General features: G+C 36.9%; 5 protein-coding genes across 5 annotated transcripts; 1 reads left to right on the forward strand and 4 right to left on the reverse strand.

Moving 5' to 3' along the window:
• Positions 1 to 1,072: 1,072 nt before the first annotated feature.
• Positions 1,073 to 15,521, reverse strand: LOC132786845 (methionine--tRNA ligase, mitochondrial). The gene is made up of 6 exons (XM_060793545.1): positions 15,321 to 15,521; positions 14,968 to 15,248; positions 14,474 to 14,896; positions 13,210 to 13,474; positions 1,821 to 2,018; positions 1,073 to 1,589 (listed from the first exon to the last, which is right to left on the reverse strand). Exons 1-6 carry the CDS (start codon positions 15,421 to 15,423, stop codon positions 1,114 to 1,116), a joined length of 1,746 nt encoding a protein of 581 aa, XP_060649528.1. The 5' UTR covers positions 15,424 to 15,521; the 3' UTR covers positions 1,073 to 1,113.
• Positions 15,522 to 16,459: 938 nt separating this feature from the next.
• On the reverse strand, positions 16,460 to 17,399 carry LOC132785778 (uncharacterized). Its single transcript, XM_060792053.1, has one exon. It carries the CDS (start codon positions 17,366 to 17,368, stop codon positions 16,550 to 16,552), a length of 819 nt encoding a protein of 272 aa, XP_060648036.1. The 5' UTR covers positions 17,369 to 17,399; the 3' UTR covers positions 16,460 to 16,549.
• A 996-nt stretch (positions 17,400 to 18,395) lies between these two features.
• LOC132786556 (uncharacterized) lies at positions 18,396 to 19,380 on the reverse strand. Its single transcript, XM_060793104.1, has 2 exons — positions 19,232 to 19,380; positions 18,396 to 19,180 (listed from the first exon to the last, which is right to left on the reverse strand). The coding sequence occupies exons 1-2, from the start codon at positions 19,307 to 19,309 to the stop codon at positions 18,467 to 18,469; spliced, it is 792 nt and encodes a 263-aa protein (XP_060649087.1). The 5' UTR covers positions 19,310 to 19,380; the 3' UTR covers positions 18,396 to 18,466.
• Positions 19,381 to 19,438: 58 nt separating this feature from the next.
• On the reverse strand, positions 19,439 to 20,369 carry LOC132786557 (uncharacterized). Its single transcript, XM_060793105.1, has 2 exons — positions 20,196 to 20,369; positions 19,439 to 20,137 (listed from the first exon to the last, which is right to left on the reverse strand). The coding sequence occupies exons 1-2, from the start codon at positions 20,298 to 20,300 to the stop codon at positions 19,454 to 19,456; spliced, it is 789 nt and encodes a 262-aa protein (XP_060649088.1). The 5' UTR covers positions 20,301 to 20,369; the 3' UTR covers positions 19,439 to 19,453.
• Positions 20,370 to 20,376: 7 nt separating this feature from the next.
• Positions 20,377 to 21,151, forward strand: LOC132786558 (uncharacterized). Its single transcript, XM_060793106.1, has one exon. The coding sequence runs from the start codon at positions 20,377 to 20,379 to the stop codon at positions 21,115 to 21,117; it is 741 nt and encodes a 246-aa protein (XP_060649089.1). The 3' UTR covers positions 21,118 to 21,151.
• Positions 21,152 to 21,365: the final 214 nt, after the last annotated feature.

The raw sequence follows: 21,365 nt of genomic DNA on the forward strand, positions 1-21,365 counted from the left end.
ATTAAAAACTCTTGAATGTGCGTAACGAAATGTATTAACTAAACGCAGCGGACGCTTAAGTAAAACAATAAAGCAGATAAAACTTTTATTGAATACCCTGTAATGTTAAAAGATTTCGTGCACTGCATGATGTTACGTATACGCAACGTATGTAGTCCACGGAACAACACCACGTAATGTTTATGCGAGTGTCTGTGCAATATATTAAGTATACGCAGCGTTTGCTGAATGTACTCCATATAGAAACTAAAACACTAAAGCATAAAAAACAACTACTAAATACCCTGTAATGTTCCCATATTCGTTTGTTAAGTATACGCAGCGTATGTTTAGTGTATTCCATGCAAGAATAACAACAAAGCACAACACACATTCGCTTGTTAAGTACGCAGCGTATACATTTAATGTGTTTACGCCACCTTAAAGACATCAAGTATACGCCACGCACTCCACACACACGATAAACGAGTCTGACAACTTGTTATTGCTGCTGCTTTTGCTTTGCTGATGGTCAGCTGCGCATCTCTTAAACTATTTACTATCCATTTACGCTGACTGCAGCCCAGTCTACAAACTCAGCCTGAACATGCATTTCTACTTAAATTGAAGTCAACATTAGCCATTTATTCTCATTTGGCAAAGCAACTTCGAAGTCTGAGAAATTAAAGCACACTAAGAAAGAAAGCACTTTGGGGCAGATGCTTCACGGAGTCTTCTAAGCTGTGGGACTAATTAAAGTGGAAGAGTTTTCTCTATTGAATTCGAATGTCGTAGCAATTATATCACCTGCTGTCTCGTGAACGGAAAGTATCTCAATTATGTGTAATAAATAACAAAATATGCGAGGCCGATATGAACACAGGACAGCGAGATACTCGTTTACGTGAGGATACGCAATTCCGTTGCGTACTTCACATAATTAAGTGGTTTTTAATGAGCGTCGAGCCCCAAAGCGACGACAAAGCGAGTTTGCTGGATTTTGATTTGTGGCCACTTGGGCTGGCTATTTAGATTAAGCATACGCAGCGTGGCACAAAACGCAATTCATAAATGTCACAAGGCAAATGAAACGAGTCGAGCGTCGAGTTGACTTGAAGCTTCAGTTTATTACAGCTACGTGCTTGAAGAAGATGCCTGTTTATTCTTCTTCAGTTCCTTCTGCTTCTTGGCTTTGCTGCGCTTCGACTCCGTCTTCTCCTTCTCCTTCTCGGGAGCTGGCTTGTTATCCTGCTGCTCCACTATGCGTTGGAATAAGAGCGCGCTTTGTGCATCCAAGGGACGACTGTTGGACGCTACGTGGCTGGCCAAATACTTCCATTGACGCTGCTCGCCGGGTACGCGCAGCTTATCGAGCAGTCGACCGGCCAGCTGTGGCATCATCGGCTGCAACACAATGCCACAAAGCCGCAACGCATCCATTGTCATTGCGATTATTGTCTCGAGGCGTGGCGCATTCGCTGCACTGGCGCCGGCCTTTAGCTCCCAGGGCTTGGCACACTCAAAGAAATTGTTGGTTGCATGCAGCGTTGCAATGACCGTGTCCGCCACCAAGTGGAAGTGATTGCACTCATAGTGTTGCTCGCAGCGAGCTGCGAAAAAAAAGATGTAAGGATGTGAAATGGAAATGGGGGGATATAAGTAGTAATGGCAATGAATGAGCATTACTTTTTAGCTGGCTTTCAGCTTTCTGGCTGGCCGCATTCGCAAGTGCACTTGTCGCATAGTTATTGGCCGGAAATGTGCCAAAGAGTGCGAGAGAGCGACTTGAGCCACTAGCTTCGGCTTGCTTAAATATTAAAATGACAAACTTGTCGACTTACCCGCCATCTGCAGCAGCGACTCCTGCATTCGCTTGGCCGCATCGAGTTCCTTCAAGAGGGCAGAACTCTCCTCCGCATGCGGCGCTGGATATATTTGCTGCGGATTCAGCGACTTGGCACAAGCGCGTGATAACAGATTGCCCAAAGTGTCCGCCAGCTCCGAGTTTAATATGCGCAGCGCTTTCACGTGACTGAAATCTGTAAAGAGTAAAGAGTGAGAACGAAAACGAAGAAAACTTACTCCCAGCTCAACTGTTGAGTGATGCACGTTGATTGTCATTAAGTGCATCAGCATCAAAATCCAAATACTAAAAATTCTTAAAGCAACTAAAACTTAATCTGCATCTAAATTACTAAATAAACAATCAGGAAAACTACAGTCGAGTGTGTTCGACTGTGAAATACCCGATACGAAAAAAATACTACAATATACCAAATATATATGTCAATATATTTTTACTTTTTCTGTACTTTTCTTAGATTACTTCTACTTACAAAAATATACCAAAGGCTATATTTGGTATATCGATATATGTATTTTTACTTTTTCTGTACTTTTCTTAAATAGCTTTTACAATTCTATAATGCAATATACCGAAAAAATAATATAATATACCAAAGGCAATATACTTAAATAACTTCTAGAATTCTACAATGTAATATACAGAAAAAAATACTAGAATATACCAACAAATATATTTTGTATATATATACTTATCTTAAATAACTTCTACAAAACTACAAAATCATATAAGCAAAAAAATACCAAAATATACCAAAGGCTATATTTGTTATATCGATATATGTATTTTTACTTTTTCTGCACTTTTCTTAAATAGCTCTTACAATTCTATAATTAAATATACCGAAAAAATACTATAATATTATATATCAAAGTCTATACTTAGTATATCGATATATTTTCACGTTTTCTTAAAAAACTTTTAGAATTCTACAATGTAATAAACCGAAAAAATGCTAGAATATACCAAAAACTATATTTTTATCTTGATATATTATTATTCTTTATATACTTATCTTAAATAATTTCTACAAAACTACAAATTTATATACGGAAAAAATACCAAAATATACCAAAGGATACATTTGGTATATTAATATACTATTTCTTGTTCTTCACTTTTCTTAAACAACTTCAATAATGTTATTTTCCAAAAATGCTATACGATTTTTTGGTCTATCTGTTTCCTATCAGCAGAGAATGATAATACCATTCTACTTTTTGTATAGCGGGTATAAAAATCTACGACAAATATTTTAAGTCGCTTGGCATGGCAAAAGGATTTAAATAGCGTTAACTGTTTGCTCGCTGCCATTTTGTTCCCCACTAAGAACAAATAGATAAAGAGCAGATGTCCAGCTGTAGAGGATTACAGACAAAAACATGAATGGACAAAGCGCAGCAAGAGCGCAAAGTTGTTGTGTCTGAGAGAGAAAAACTTTTTGCGAGATTTGTTCAACTTTAAGTAATCATTTTCTGCTTTCGATCTTGCGTGTCAGACTCAGCTGAGATTCTTGATGAGTTATGAGCCATATTTTTAATCGCACAAAGTTTTTGGAATCATGCTGTAAAAATGCTAACGATGATGTTTGCATTTTGCAGCAGCTGCTCTTAAATTTATCACAAGATTTGAGAGTGCATTATTACTATGATTAAATTCGAGATAAGCTTTGGAGTGAAAAGAATAAATAATCGTTTAATGTATCTTAATATTTTTATAGTGTATTTTTAAATGATTAGAAAAAAAAGCTAGTCAAGTTATTATCGCCTCTTTATGCTTAAATTTCAGAATAGTGTCGGGCATAAACAAAAAAAAAGCAAATGTTAAGTTAATCTTTAAATGCTTTTTCAAAAAAAAAAGAAAGTCTTTTGATTTTTAACAAACAAAATAGATAACTATGATTAAATTCCAGATCATTGCTCAACATGAAAAGTTAGCATGAAATAATAAAAATATAAATAAAATTGTTCTCCTCAATTTCGTATAATTTATACAAATTATGAAAAAATGTCTCTGATGACAATTTTAGAATATTTTCTTAGATAATTTATTCATAAAAACAAAATAAAATTAAGCATTATTTGAAATGATGTATTAAACATCCTATTAAATATTTGTAGTATTGAAAACAAGTATTTTGAAATTTTCGAAGTAAAAATCAATAATTAAAAGAGTATAATTGATTTAGGATAATTTATATTAAATTTATTATTAAATTCTAAAAGAGTTTCATACCTAAAAATGATGCTGAGCAAAAATTTAAAGAGCAGAAGAAAACTGAAGAATGTTTGTTTAAATATTTTATACTTTTTATAAAGTAAGTTAACATTTTGGAACGAGACTAAATCAAATCAATTATCAAACTTTCAGTTTCAGTTTTTCAGCATCTAAAGTGTATCTAGTATTCGAAAGAGCTCGCAGTAATTACGCTTTGGTTGAGTGAAATGAGTTTTAAAGGCAGCCAAAGCGCATTATAAAATAAATAAATGTCGAGCAATTAGCAGTGTGTGGCGACCATGCTATTTACCTTTAATAAATGCGAACACCACACGACAGTCGACAAACAGGAGAGAGAGAGAGAGAGAGAGAGAGAGAGAGAGAGAGAGTGGAAGAGAGAGGAAATAGGAAAACGGACACCGGATAGAGGGAGTGGAGAAAAGCATTAGTAACGGATCATTGCCAATTAGCACATGGGTCATGATTATCGACTGGCCAGCGATAATCTGAGCGTTGAAAATACAGCCAAATTGCAGCGAGACCTCATTTAAACTATTTTGCAAGCGAAAAAGGCAGAGATAATAATTTCGATAATCGATATGTGCACTGCGGCGTGCAACGTTAATTAAAATATCGTAGTATGAAATTTGATTTTGATTTTCAACTGCAGCGAACAAAGAGACAAAAGAGGGGGAGGGGAGAGGAGCTGGCACGATAATCAAAGTTGGTCAACCGACAATCCGATTGTTATTGGTAATTAAAAATGTTGCTGCAATTGCCACAAATTGCTGACAGTCGAATGTTGTTGAATGTTGAACTACATATTGTCAACTGATTCTTACACCTTTTGCGTAATTTTGACACCTATTCAATTTGGATTATAGAGTGTTTGAAAATGTGCACTAATTAGTTTCGGGCCATCGATTTATTGACGGAAATCCACAAAATGCATTCATGCCACATCGAAGCTGCAACAACAACAACAACATCGTGCAGTGGCATTATTCAAATAGTTTTGCATAGAACTTTATGCGGGTTTTCGCAATTGCAGTTCTGGCAATTGCATTTCCATGCCAAGTGATTCTCGAGCAGCTGCTGTGAGTTGAGTTCCTGCCTCTTCCCTCCTCTCCTCCTCCACAACCGAAAAAACAAATGCATATGCATGAGAAATACACACACACACACACTCGCATACATGCGATCTGAGGTTTTGGCAAAGCAGCAAAAGTGTTGCCTACTTCTCTGCGCACTCCACATCATTAATGCAATTGTGTTGTCGCTGCTGGCGCATAACTTTTTGCAGGCACTGCAGCAACAGCAAAAGTCAAGTTGCCGAACAAAACCTGCATTTGAATGCCGTGCACTCGCAATCTACTCTACATACTTATGCATATGTGTGTTTATATTGCACATGCAAATCTAGCGAAAAGGCAAGCAACATAAGCAATGATAAAATCAGAAGATACTCTAGAAAAACTGAAAGTGGGGCTGGCATAAAAATGTTTACGGATAAATAATACATTAATAAATTAATACATTTGTTAAAATAATCAAATACATATTAAAAGTTATTTTGGTATGTCAACTAAATTATATAGAAAACTTTTTCTGTTTATATTAATCATCATTGAAATTTGTGCTATTTTGAATTTCGCTGTTTTATATAAGAGATGAATACTACTAAATAAGAATATATTCAGTTTATGTTATTTTCAATGTAGAGAGTCTCGCACGGACAAATTCCGTTTTGGAATTACCCATATATATATTTTTTTATTTATTAATATTTTCTTTTTAAGAAATGCCTTTAATTTTTTTGTTCTTTCATTGATTTAAACTTAACACTCAATTCGTAAGTTCTATTCTGCTTGCTATGTTTACAGCGCTGTTAAAATAAATTACATTTATATTAACAGCAGTGGCCTAACATAAACCACTTCTGTTAGAGCTCTGTTAACGCACTGTAAATAAATAAAATTTATATTAACAGCAGCTGCTTTACATAAACCACTTCTGTTAGAGCTCTGTTAACACACTGTTCACTCTCTAATTTTGGTTGTTTCTGAACTCTTTTGATGTAGCTGCTTTTACTACTCAAAAAATAAATATATTTCGTTTTTATATTACTATTTATATAAGTAATATAAGTATTTAATATAATTATTTAACATTTTGCTATACATTTGATATTTATAAGTTCTATTCCTTTTTCATTTCTCTTTTCTAGAGAAATAATTCGAAATGCCTTTTATAATTTATTTTGAATATATTATTTTAAATAGTCTGTCATACTCCTCTCCTATATTACATGCCATATTTCTCATTTATGCAGTGTAGTAGAACAAAGTCTTGAATTTCATTTCCAGCTGAGTGAAATTTGATTTTCAATGCATTACATTTTGATGACGCTGACGCTTCGACAGCGCAGACAAAGCCAAAGACGAAGGCAAAAGGCTGTTGCAAGTTGAATTTGGCTTAAATCAATTGCAATCGCAATTGCGATTGCGACAAAAGAAAGTTATCTTGACCTCGTTTCGAGTGCCATTTTTGGGCAACAATTATGCTGCAACGCGTTAGTTTTTAATGTTATTGCCACGTGCTGCGACTTGAAATCGAAATGCGTCCAAGACTCTTGTTGCTCTTGGCCAAGTTTAAATGTGCTTGCGTGTGTGTGTAAGAATCGAAATTGTAAAAGCGGCTCTCTGACTCTGACTCTGGCTTAAGTCCTGGGGGCACACACATGTTGTGGCATGTGCAACAGCAACTGCAATTTGTTGAAAGTTTTGCACATGTTGCACAGGTGCTCGCACAAGTTGCACGTGACTGCCGCCACCACTGCAACGTGGTGGCAACGTCCATCGCTGCGTTTGCTGCTCCACTTATTTGGCATAGCATAAATAATATTTTTTGTGTGTTGCATGCCCCGCCATGCATGCTCCAGGTCGCACCTTAAATTGCTTAAATGTCTTGTCGCACTTGTCGCACATTTTTTTTGCCTTTAGCGTTGTTGCAAATAATATCGCAGCACAAAGTTCACTGCAACAGCAACTCTTTCGCACTCTCTCCCTCTCTTTCTCTCTCTCCCTTTCTCTATCTCTAGCACTTGATTCATGCAACGCGTTGGCACTGCAAAGGCGTGGCACTGTGTGCCACTGGCAGCCTGACAAGTGTCGACGTCAAATATTTAAGCACTTTTACACCGAACCAAAGTGCAAAGTCGTCGCCCACAGACGTAGTCAGCGGTGCTGGCTTTAAGCATACCCTCTACTTTTCAAAGCACACAAAGCGGGTATGATGCACTATGCATAAATAGCTACAAAAGTCAATGGAGTCCAAGGGCTAGTAAAATCTAGAAAAGTTTTTTTTTAATATGAAATGTAATATTAAATATAACTTGATAAAGCTAAACAAACATGAAAGCTATAAAATATACCTTATTAATATACCAAAATATACTGAAAGCTGTAAAAAAGCAATGCAGTATTATTTACTAAAACTGAAATAAACTGAAAACTGTACAATATTATTCTTAAAATATACTAAAAATATACCAAAACGTACTGAAAACTATACAGTATTATTCTTAAAATATGCCGAATAAATATACCAAAAATACTGAAATATTCCGAAAGATGTGAAAAGTAGTACGGTATTGTTCTTAAAATATACCGAATTATTTGTAATACTTAAATATACCGAAATATGTAAAATATTATTCTTTAAATATACCGAATAAATATAATAAAAATACTGAAATATACTGAAAGAGGTACAAATCAATGCAGTATTATTTACTAAAACTTAAATATACTGAAAACTATACAGTATTATTATATATACCGAATAAATATACTGAAAGTATTGAAATATTCCGAAAGCTGTGCAAAGTAATACGGTATTATTCTTAAAATAAACCGATTTATGTTTAGGACTGAAATATACTGAAAGCTGTGCAATATTATTCTTTACATATACCGAATTCATATACCAAAAATACTGACATATACTAAAAGCTGCGCAAAACGGTGCAGTATTATTTTTATATTATATTCCTAATTATTATACCGAAAAAATACTGAATTCTGTATTTTAAATATAACATACTGAATACAAACTTCAATTTGATAAATTGGTCAAAAGATAGTTTTTGATTCTGTTTTCGAAAAAATATTGTCGAAAAGTCCCAATAAATAAATTGAGGTAAATTTGTTAAGAATTGAAAAAGTCATCTTAATTATATAATGTGAATTTTGGGTTGCACCTAATAACCACTTTTTTGTATACAACGAAAAAACTATCGAAAAAATTTCAATGACTAATTTGTAGTATGTCAATATAACCTCTATATGCAGGATTAGGGTATGAATGAATAAAATGCCAGCAAGATAAAGACTATTTAAAAGTTTTTATTTATGAGCTCATTGTTGTTGAACAAATAAGTCAACACTCACCCTGCATGAGGCACAATTAAAAAGTGGGGTATGCTAGACTAAAGAAATTCCAAGAAAGTCGAAAGCAATCTACATAAATGATGATATTTTTAGAGCGTATCTCTTAGTTGAATACATTTAATATTTCCAGCAAGTTTAATCTGCGCTTTATGAGCTCGTAAAACTTGAACTTTGTCCGCTTAAAAAGCAAGACAAAGATTAGAAATAGGCCAAAGAATTGTGTAAGTGGCATATGAGTTGCAAGGAAAAGGCAAGAAAATGGGAAATGGGAAAAGGCTTTTGGCCATAGATAAGATAAACTTGGAAGCAGTCTCCAACCAAGAGAATTAAATGGTGGCAAGCCAACGAAAGAAAGAACGAACGCTTTGCCACTTAAATCGACTGTTGCCTTTGGGGCATGCAACATGCAGCAATGCAATCGCGCATCATTTGCGCTAGGAAACTTTGTCCGAGTTTGCGACAAATTCCCACAACCGTCGGTGGCTTTTGTCCAAATGCAGTTTTAGTGTTGCAACTGGGCGGAAGTGGCGCCTCCGGGTGTCGCGTCGCGTCGCGTTCGCGTCGTGGCAACATTTCAAAATTAAATTGTTGGTAATGAAAAGTTGCGCACTTAATGATGCCTCATTCCTCTCTCCCGCTCTATCTCTCTCGCTCTCTAATGCCGATGATTGCATTTCTGTTGTTGTTCCCCATTGTGTTGTTGACACTCATAAAAAAAAAAAGATAAAAATGCTGTTAGACGTGGCAAACGGATGTCACCAATCAGCGCCGTGGGGAACAATCGAATGCGAATGCAAAAAACTTATTGAAATGTGATAGAATTGTTTGGCCAGACACTGTGCTTCGGCCTCACAGTGCCTGTCACAAGTATTTCCACTCAAAAGTTTGCTTAATTTAATAATCTTCCCTCTGCTGCCAACAGCTGCCCGCGTTTTTCGCACATTTCTTTTTCTTTTTTTTTCAATTTTTAATATGCACAATATTAACGCAGAAGCTCGTGTCCTCGACAAATGCAATAAAAAATGTGATGGCGAAAAAATAAGTTGCAGTCTGAAGAAGTTTTAATACTCTTTCCATTTTTAATTTAACTTCAATTCTAAATATCCTTTTACTTAAATTTCATTTTTAATTGAACTTCAATTCTAAATATTCTCTTACTTAAATTCCATTTTTAGTTTAACATTAATTCTAAATACTCTTTTACTTTAATTCGATATAAAAATGAATGCTTCTACTTCAAGATAGCTTTATAAAAAGAGGTATAAGGTAACTAGAAAAAATATAGATTTATTTTGTTAACATAAATTTATCCACAAAAATTGAAAAGATAAACAATTCCTCAATTACATTTTAGTTGATAGTTGAAGCTATAGCTTCCATATTCAATATTTGAAATAAACCTCAACGATAAATAAGTAATATAATTGACGCACAGATAAGTTTATTCAAAATAACTAATTATAATTATGCATAACAATACTCTCATAAATCGAGAAATATTCATATTAAAGAGTTTTTTATTTGGGACAATCTTTCTATGTTATTTTATAAATTTAGCAACACCAAAGTCTCATCTATCATGTGAATTGATAATAATATAAAAGTGAGTAGACTGAGATCGCAATTTCATACATAAATAAAATAAATAATAATAATAAGTGAATAGATAGTTTGACAGTTTTATATATTCATATTTATCTATATTATTACTTATTTAAAATAAGTTATTTTATTTAAATTCAAAACAGCAAATGAAGCATAATGCTTGAATGAAAAAATTAAATATGTTCACTACATGAATAATTTATTGATTTTTAATTTTAGCAAACGAAAATTTGGTTGTCCAATTTTGCAAATGATTTTTAATTAAAATAAAATGGACAGACTTTTCAGATAATATTATATAGCTGCATCGAAATATCAAAATATATATAATTTGAGCACTATTCTTAAGAACAAGTTCTAAAATTGAGCCAATTTTGTATGCTTAGAGAGAAAAATGTCAATTGTCGAGTAATCACAATTCATTTTAAATAAAATAAAGCAACTAATATTTTTTTTTGTGTAGTTAGTAAAATTCCTAATTAAAATTTATCAAATTGATTTTATTAGTTAAGACAATCAAAAAATGAGATTTTTATAACCATAGAAAATAAAAAGAGCAGAAAATAATTACCTAATTTTAGCTGTTTGTTTGAAATAATTTTCAACTCAGATTTGTATACCCATAGAAAATGAAAAGAGCAATCTTTCATGATTGTAATAAAGTATAAAATGTGCAGACTGACAAGAAATGTTGTATATTATTTATTTCTCATATTATGCATTGTGTAATACCGTTAGCGAGAGCTTGAGAAAGATGCAATTAAATTAGCCGCAAGGCAACAGGCCATAAAAAAAAGGAAAATACCAAGCGAGGAAGCCAGACAGCCAAAAAAACTGCAGAAAGCAAATTGAATAAAGGTAAAGGGAGGGGCGTGAAAAGAGGGGCGTGGCGGGTCGGAGTTATGCGTTGTCAGGGGAAGTCGGTAATAATAATTGAAAATGGAAAATTAAATTTAAATTTAAATTGCTGGCAAAAACAAAAGCAGACGTCAAGTCAAGCTATTAAGCACAGAACTCGAGAATTGAATAAAGCGAGACAGCACTAAAGAGAAAGAGAGATGGAGAGAGAGCCGTCGTCCATTCATTTATGCAAATTGAATGGCAAAAGGTTAAGGAATCAATCAAATTCTATGAAATGTGGGCGTGACAATCAAACAAGAGCAACAACAATGCCATCAACATGGTTAAACTTGATGACTTCTGGCAGTGCGTCGAGGCGTGTTAATTGCTTTTTGCCCCAAATTATGTGGGCGTGGCAGAGAGAGAGAAAGAGACCTCATCATGCATGAGTTTGTCCACTGACCGATAATGGATTAGGCAACAAAGCAAAGTAGAGCAAAAAAACAAATCAGTCGAGATCAAAATCTGCTGGCCAAAAGTTGAAGTAGCTGCCAAAAGCTGTTGAAGTCCGGGGGGAGCGTTCAATTCTCAGTTATCTAAGGAAGGGGAACGGCAAGAAGAAACAACAAACTAATCATATCTGCCAGCAACTTGCATAAGCTTTAAAAACTTTGCCCCCGCAGCGATGTTGCTGTTGCTTTTGCTCTTATGCAAATACGCAAATCTTAAACCAAGTTCAAGCAACAACAAGAGGGTTCAAATCAGTTTGCTGGGTATGCTCGACGGCGCAATACGCGGAAGTCTATAGGAAAATGGAAAAGCTACAACCACAGCTTCTTGTAACCTTTTTTTATCCTTTTTAAATAAGTTAACCTTCTTGTTGATACGATTCTTTATGGACAATATTTTAAAATTTATCAACAAGAAAGTTAATTTAATAAAAAAGGGTAAAAAAAAGATTATTATTAATAATAATATTCCACGGATTCCTGCCAATTTCAATAAATGCAAAACTGTGCGATATTCTCGTAAAAATATACTTAAATATACCGAAATGTATATTTTGTATATTGACTTATAACATTAATATATCGAAAATAGGCTTGAAAATACCAAAATGTAAATTTGGTATATACAAAATGTATCGAAAATATGCTGAATTATACTGAAGCATATATTTCATATATACAAATGGTATACATATTTAGTATATACAAAACAGTACGGTATTTTCGTAAAAATATACTACGTTATATGAATTATATACTGAAATATGCCAAAATGTATATTTGATATATTGATTTACTACGACATTATTATGATCGTAAAAATACTATATCAAAAAACTATATCAATATGTTGAAAATATACTAAAATGTTGGGTGCAAAATATATTTTGTTATATTAATATGATATTATTATGATATTGTCGTAAGATTATACCATAATATACTGAAATATACTGGCATTGATATTTGGTATATTATTATCGTAAAAATATGCCTCACTATAATATCAAAAATATACTGAAATATACTAAATGTTTGTTGTAATATATATTTGGTATTTTAATATACTATTAATATCGTAAGAATATACCATAATAATATACTGAAATATACTGACATTGATATTTGGTATATTGTTATTATCGTAAAAACATACCTCACTATAATATCAAAAATATACTGAAATCTACCGGCATGTATATTTGATAGGACATTTAACTTTAACTTGAGGATTGGATCATTCAATCTCTTATTATATATAAATGACATTTTTGACATTAGTATTACAGAGTGTAATCTAAAACACTTATTTTCCTAGTCTTTTTTACCTCCAAAGCGAAGCTAACCTACGCTTTTGTTTCTGAGCTGGCCGGGTGTCAAAACTTTGCCAGCAAATAAACAAAAGTCGGGCACAGCTTCTCCTGACAGAGCAGAAACTTTGCAACAACAACGATAACAACAAACAGAAGAAGAAGAAGCAGCAACAACGACGACGACGATTGTTGTTTGGCATAAAATTGATATGCAAATTGGCAACAAAGGTACGAGAGAAACTAACGAAATCAGCCAAGTGACGACATAACACATTTGCATACAAACATATGTCCGTCTGTCTGTCTGTCCGTCCGTTTGTCTGTCCGTCCGTCTGTCTGTCTGTCCGTCCTTCTGTCCCTCCTTTTGTCTGTCTGTCCATCTTTGTCCTTTCTGTCTGTCTGTCTGTCCATCAATAGGGTCTTCTACTTACTGCCATCACTGTGCGCCACGCCTTCTCTCAGCAAAAAGTAACGCAATCCCTCCATCGTATATTGCTCTGCAGCCTGAACGGGATCCACGACGTTGTGCTTGCTCTTCGACATCTTCTGGCCATCCACAGTCCAGTGTGAATGCACATAGAGCTGCTGAGGTGGCTCCAATCCAGCGGCCAGCAGGAAAGCTGGCCAGTAAATGCCATGGAACTTGAGTATATCCTTGCCAATCACTTGCTGTGCGGGTGGCCATTGCTTTAAGTACTGCAAAAGTCGAGAAAAGATCAAGTTACAGCTGAGATTGTTCGACTTTGAGATACTCGCTACCCATTTTGTATGTTATCAATACAAAAATTAGCGATTTTGTGCACTTAACAGCTTGAAAACAACTAAACCGATTAATAACAGAGCAGAGTAACATTTACGTAACATACTGTGAAGTTAACAGAAATTTGGAATGCTACAAAACAGAAGTGTTGAAAGTTAAAACTGAGATTGTTCGACTTTGAGATACTCGCGCGATACTTCGTAAAACATATTATTTGCTCATACTGATAAAAATAAATAATATAATAACAATAATAATAATAATAATGATTTAGAATATAAATAGATTCTACTTATATCAATTACTTTTATTTTATGTTATTTCTTCCTTAGGCAGCTTCAAGTACTGCAAAAGTAGAGGACAGAACAAGTTACAGCTGAGATTGTTTAACTTTGAGATACTCGCAACACATCTTTTATGTTATCAATAAAAAAATTCCCGATTTTGTGCACTTAACAGCTTGAAAACAACTAAAACGATTAATAACAGAGCAGAGTAACATTTACGTAACATACTGTGAAGTTAACAGATAGCGTCAATGCTAAATTACAGCTGAGATTGTTCGAAAGTTACATGGTCGCTATTCATTTTCGGTGTTTTCAATACAGAAATTAGGGAATTTGTGCGCCTAACATCTGAAGCATCTAAAATTATTAATAACAGAGAATGTAACATTTCCCTAACATACTGTTCAGTTAACAGAGAAACAGCGCTGTTTAAAGCTATGTTATCACCTAGTTATAAAACTCTTCTACAGCAAGTTAATACAGGATTTTGGTAGCTCTACCTTTGAGTCTCAGAGATAAAGATGTTTATACAGACTGACCGACATGATTATATCCTTTCATAGATATATGTATAATATATCTCTTTCATGACTATAAATATTCTATACTATAAATACTTAGGATTTCTCTAAAGGATTCAGAACGCACCTTCTCATTGGGATACCCAACTGAACTGAGGTAGTTGATCAACGCATCGAGCCACACGTAGACAGTCTGGCTGTCATCATTGGGCACCGGGATGGCCCAGTGAACGCGATTCGAGGGTCTGGAGACGGAGACATCGGGCAGCGGTTCGCTAAGCGTGTCCAGAAGAATCTTCTCGAACTTTGCCGGACGAATGCGCGCCTCCTGCTTGACCCAATGACGCACATCGTCTTGGAATTGCGACAGGCGGAACATGTAGTTGGTCTCCTCGGTCCACTCCACAGGATGACCCGACTCCAAGGAGAAGCGAGTGCCACTTTCCTCATCCAGACGCAGCTGGGAGTCCGTTAAAAAGGTTTCATCCGAGACGCAGTACCAGCCACTGTAGGCGGCGGAGTAGATGTGGCCACGTGACTGAAGCGTTTGCTGGACATAAGAACAAAGGAATCCACATTAAGAGAAGACATCTAAATATCAATCCCAAGGGGAAAACTCACCCAGAAGTGGGCAACTGCCTCTTTGTGTCGTTTCTCCGTGGTGCGTATAAAGTCATCGTTGGCTATGCCCGCCGCCTTGAAGACATCTCTATAGCGTGCCGAGATCTCGTCGCAATATTGCGCCACGGGAATTTTGTGTCCCGCTGCCGCCTGTTGAATCTTTGTGCCGTGTTCATCGGTTCCCGTGCAAAGACGCACGTTTCTATCGGGATAACGCAGTCGCTGGTAACGACAGTGTGCATCCGCTATGACGGCTGAATACAAATGTCCAATGTGTGGGGCTTAAAACATAAGTTTTCATTCAAGTTTTAAATTGTTATTCAACAGTTTCCAATTGGAGGTCACTTGCTCACCTGCATTTACGTAGAATATTGGCGTTGTTACGTAGTGGGAACTGCTACAACGCACACCCAACGCGTGTATATACCTAATTTTACTAATTAACATTATTAACATAACAAGTTTAGCTTATAAATGCTTTTAATAAATAAATAACAATTGCCGGCAAACTCTTAACACAGCTGTTGAACAGTGCTGCCCATAGCTACACTGAACAGCTGTTGCGGAACAGGGTGTACTTGTCTTCTTTTAAATGAGGAGCAGCAGCTTTTGCTCACTCCAATTTGCGGCAGCTATGTATCAATATTTTGTTTGTAAAATATTCATATGGTAATCATATATTTAAATATTATATATATGTTTAGCGAAAGACATCATGCATAGTGATATAATCTATTCACTTTGGTATAAAAATACTAAAATGTGGCACGTTTAAAATCGCGCGCTTTTTTACATACGTTTTGTAAACACATTCTAAGTCATTAGAAATGTGGCCAGTCGACATTTATTCAGGTTTCTCCAGTTTGGTATATCTCATTTTAATTATTTAGCAATTGGTCACGCTAACCAGCTTTTAGTTCTTCAAGAGATCGCGCGATTAACGTAGCTAAAACGCGCGCGGCTTTAACGAATTTTTTTATTGTGAGTGAAATTGTGTGAAAAGTGTAAATTTATACGAAAAAAGTTATGCCAAATGGCCAAGTGTGTTAATAATGCGTAAAAGCATATGAAATGTGAAGTGAAGTGCGTCTATTAAATATAATAACGTCGCGTCGTTGCTGTCGGGGCTCCTCAGGGCAAACGGTACTTAAAAAGCGTCATATCCAAAAATCGAAGTTTCGGGCGTTAGCGTGCTGATAAAGATAAAAGTAAATTGTGCGTCAATGCCGCAAAAAGCATTATAAATGCTTAAATTTTATGCGGGTGCCGGTAAATTGTACTAAATTCATTTTTTCATTTACGTATAAGAAGTAACGGTTTCTGATCAATGGCGGCGCGCGTGAAAAAAAGTGTTACAAAATTCGCAAAGTCCGGAAAGTGTTGAAAAGTGCTTCATTGTGTAAATCGCGAAAAGCTATCTGTTATGAGTTATTGTTTCTCATAGAAAGCTCATTGCTATAATGTTCGCAATCGTTATTTTTTCAAATTTTTTTGTTGTGATCAATCAGTAGTGTTTAATAAAATGAGAATAATGAAGTGAAAGTGCAAAATTGAATAAATAAATAAGTGAAGTGTGTAATAATTATGTTTTCAAATTATGGTCGCGCGTTTTGGGCTGCTTCAATTGGTGAATAAATAGCGCCAATCGACGATTCCTTTGAGCCTTCTGCTTCGCTTCAACCGCAGCACACGCCGCTTTATAAGCAGCATTCTTGGTCTTTTCAAAGTCCTGCTTGGCATCGTTAATCTGCCGATTCAGACCATCCAAACGATTCTTGGCCGCCTCAAGGAGTTGCGTCTTCTCCGCCAGCTCCTGTTGTGCACCACTTGCAACATTCTCAATATTGACCAAATTAGCAGTGGCCGCTGCCACAAAACGTTTCAACTGATTCAGCTGATTTTGCGCCTCCTGCGCTGCCTCAGTGGCCATGTGCGCATTGGCCTGTGAATTCTGCAGCGATGCTGTAATCTCGCTAACTACGGCATCCGCTTCGCACAACTCCTGCTGCAGTTGCTCCACAATCTGCTGCTTGCCCGCCAACGCCGCCTCCGCAGCCCGTGCCGACTGCGCTGCTCGTTCCGCCAACTCGGCTTTGACCTGCATTGCGGCTGCTTCGGCTGCGGCCATTTGCGCATCACTGGCAGCTCTCGCTTCCTGCGCTGCCTTTTGGGCAATGTTTGAGGCCTTCGTTTTGGGATCTCCATTGGCAATTGGATTTTTGACCGAGGCACAGCCTCCTCCTCCTTCCTCGGGGCTTTCATTGCCATCGCGATAATACAAGCTGGATATGTGCTGCTTGGCAATGTCGCCTCCGCTTAATTCTCCACAACTGTAGCTGTCCAAGCTTGAGATAGTCTGCAGCAGAATGATAAAAAGCAGCAAAACTGTACGATAAAACATATTTTAAGTAGTTCAACGAAGTCGACACGTCAAGCAAAAGCAACTATGATTACTATACTCTTCACATCGAAGCAGTGTGATCAACTGTTAAAGGTGAGTGTATATACATATGTTATGTTTTACTTTTTGCTCTTCTATTACAACCACATATCACAAAATACTTTATAAGTTGTATATCTGTATATCTGTTTTACTTTTTACTCTTTTATTGCACCCACATATCATAAAAGTCTTTAAAAGCTGCGTTTTTGTTTTACTTTTGACTCTTTTATTAAACCCACATATCACAAAAGTCTTTATAAACTGTCTAAAACAGCGTAATGATGCTTCTACTTGAACTTTCATCACATTTTTTATCATTCATCGTAAATGTTCCTCATTTCTGCACCACCTTTTGCTTATATTCCCCTACAAACATTTCTTGCCGTTCTCTACTGATAATCAGCCTCAAATAAGTATTCACTTGCTAAATGATTGATACAAATCCTACCTTTAATAATATCTATAAAATATAATTGTAACTCAGTTAATAATTCTCATAGTTAATGCACTCTTCTGTGCGCCATGTGTCGATTGAGGTTGCTCGACTCGTTACCCATTTTTTATGTTATCAATACAAAAATTAACGATTTTGTGCACTTAACAGCTTAAGAACATCTAAAGCGATTAATAACAAAGCAGAGTAACATTTATCTAACATACTGTGAAGTTAACAGACAGCTTCAATACTAAATTGTTCGAAAGTTACATAGACGTTATTCATTTTTGGTGTTTTCAATACATAAGTTAGGGAATTTGTACGCCTAACATCTCAAGCATCTAAAATTATTAATAACTTCTCTGTTATTAACATTTCTAACATTTTCTAACATACTGTTCAGTTAACAGAGATCTCGTATGGTCAGTTACACCTCTGTTAAAAGCTTATTTATCACCATAAATTAAAACTCTTTTATAGTAAACGGATATAAAAGTTTTAGGCTCTACCGACAATCAGCCTCAAATAGGTAATTTTTCACTTGCTAAATGATTGATACAAATTCCACCTTTAATAATATCTATAAAATATAATCGCAACTCAACTAACAATTCCCACAATTAATGCACTCTTCTGTGCGTCATGCGGCGAGTCCTTTGAGCCTTCTGCTTAGCCTCGACAGCTGCGCAGGCAGCTTTGTATGCCGCCTTCTTGGTCTTCTCAAAGTCCTGCTTGGCAGCTTGTAGCTGATGCCCCAAGTTCTCCACTCGATTCTTGGCCGCCTCCAGCAGCTGCGTCTTCTCGGCCAACTCCTGCTGCGCTCCTGTCGAGACATTCTCAATGTTGCTCAGATTCGTCATGGCAGCTTGAACCAATTGCTTTAGTTTCTCGAGCTGTGTTTTTGCCTCGGCTGCAGCATCGCCAGCAGCAGCTGCATTTGTTTGCGTATTCTGCAGCGAGTTGGTTACATCCTGGACAACAGCCTCGGCTTCCCGATGCTCCGTCTCCAGTTGCTCCATGATCTGTTGTTTGCCAGCCAAAGCTGCCTCAGCAGCTCGAGCCGATTGCAACGCTCGATCTGCAAGCTCCGATTTTACTTGGGCAGCAGCTGCTTCGGCTGCAGCCATTTGTGCATCATTCGCTGCTTTGGCTTCCTGCGCTGCTTTCTGTGCAATGTTGGATGCTTTCGCCTTGGGATCTGTTTTGCCCAGCGAGCTGCCGCAATTCTTGTTGGTGTTGGAGCATTCATGTCCTTCGCCACCTTCTTTCTTAGAGCCGCCTTCTTCCAACCTGACCAGATCGGGATAGACATTCAGATGTCGTTTGTTGTGGACCTGAGAGGGGGAAATAATCAAGGGGGAATCTAGCATGTTTCAGCTTCAAACCTTATCGCGGGATCTGATGATATAACTCTCGGATAAACAGCCAATGTTGAGCAGCAGAATTATGTAAATATATCGCATTGTGCTGAGCTAACTAAATTCATTATCATTAAATTCAAAACTGATAACTAAAACTTTGAGTACTCCGTTTAAGTTTCGAATTAAAAGAAAGTTTTATTTAAATGTAGAAAATATAAATTTATAAGCACAACTTTAAATTACATTTCATTGACTCGCTTGAGCCTTTTGCTTGGCTTCAACAGCTGCACAAGCTGCTTTATAAGCCGCCTTTTTGGTCTTCTCAAAGTCCTGTTTAGCTGCCTCTAGTTGAAGTCCCAGGGTCTCCACTCGATGCTTGGCTGCTTCAAGGAGTTGTGTTTTCTCAGCCAGTTCCTGTTGAGCTCCATTCGACACATTCTCAATGTTGCCCAGATTCGTGATTGCCGCTTGCACCAAACGCTTCAGATAGTTGACTTGGTTCTTGGCCTCGATGGCTGCATCACTTGCAGCAGCTGCATTTGTTTGTGTATTCTGCAGAGAGTTGGTCACCTCTTGGACCACAGCCTGAGCTTCAGTGTGCTCCGACTGCAATTGCTCCACAATCTGTTGTTTGCCCGCCAAAGCTGCTTCAGCAGCTCGAGCGGATTGAAGCGCTTTGTCAGCCAGTTCGGACTTGACTTGAGCTGCTGCAGCATCAGCTGCGGCCATTTGTGCATCATTCGCTGCCTTTGCTTCCTGCGCTGCCTTTTGTGCAATGTTCGATGCCTTGGCTTTGGGATCTGATGAGCCAACCTTATTGGGGCTGGTCTTTTTGCTGCAGTTGTCGCCTTCGCCTCCAGTTGCTGTTTTCTCGCCACATTCCTCATCTAATCTGACGAGATCTGGATAAAGATTGCGTTTGCTGTAGATCTGACAAGTTTGTTTTTAGCGGGAAAGGGAAATAAAGATGGAAAAACATTTTACTGACCTTGTCGCGTGGTCTCCTGATATGACCTTGGGATACGCAGGCAATGTTGAGGAGCAGAAATATGTATAGATAGATAGAGCATTGTGCTGACCTTTTCGAATTCATTGTCAAATATGTAACGATTTTCCGTTGTTGTTGCTGAAAGGAAAAGCTTGACAATCTCCAAATTCATATTCAGAAAATGAAGCTAGCATTTCAAGTCATGTGGATCGTCATCATTTTATCATCTGTAACACAACAAATATTAACAGCGAGCTATTCACTGCAGAGAAGACAGAAGCGATTGATGCCTTATGATTGCGACTCTAGCGATCAAAGAGAGGTTCCTAGAAGTCACCACAAGCCGAGTAAAGCTATCAACTCGAAGTCACGCGGTACGGGAATTGCAGTGAAGGCAGCTCAGGAAGCAAAGCAGGCCAACGATGACATGGCCAATGCAGTGAAGCAGGCATCGGATCGGATTAAGCTCGAGTATGCAGAAAAAGCAGCTTCAGCAGCCAAAGCAGCCGAAGCTGTGCTCTCAGGAAAGTTTCAAGTATTGGAACAACTCGAGATGGAAGTTCGTGAAGCAGAGATTGTTGTTCAGGAAGAAACACTAGAACTGAGCTCAGCTGAAGCCAACAGCCAACTCGCTTTGAAAGCCCATCAGCAAGCTCAGGACGAGCTCAAGCTGCTGCAAACTGGTCTCAAGCTAGCCAGGGAGAACTTTTGCAGTGCCGAGCATGTGTCGGCTGCCTGTCAACAGTCCATGGCTGAGAAGACAACGCTCATGGATACCGCCCAGAAGAGAGTTGGTCTGTTGTTGCGTCAACTGAGCGAAGCTCGAGGCGATTATGCAAAGACCAAGAAGGCGGCTTACAGAGCATTGTGCGCTGCCAATGAGGCGAAGCAAAGGATCCAGCATACAAACACCGTGAACTAAACATTGGAGAGTGCTAATAAATATTTATATTTATATATTTTGTAATAAATTCGTTTACATTTAACTATGAAATTTCGTTGGATCTTCACAGTTATGAGGTTGAAGGATATTACAACTTTGGGCTTCCTGAAAATTTTGTTGTGATCAGATCAAAATTGTAGAAGAAATTAAGAAATACTTTTCTATGGATAAAAACTCATCCTTACTACAGCTTTGGTTGACAATCTGGTATATTTAGATATCGTGGT

The sequence above is a fragment of the Drosophila nasuta genome, chromosome 2R (assembly GCF_023558535.2).
Source record: "Drosophila nasuta strain 15112-1781.00 chromosome 2R, ASM2355853v1, whole genome shotgun sequence".
Classification (NCBI taxonomy): Eukaryota; Metazoa; Arthropoda; class Insecta; order Diptera; family Drosophilidae; genus Drosophila; species Drosophila nasuta.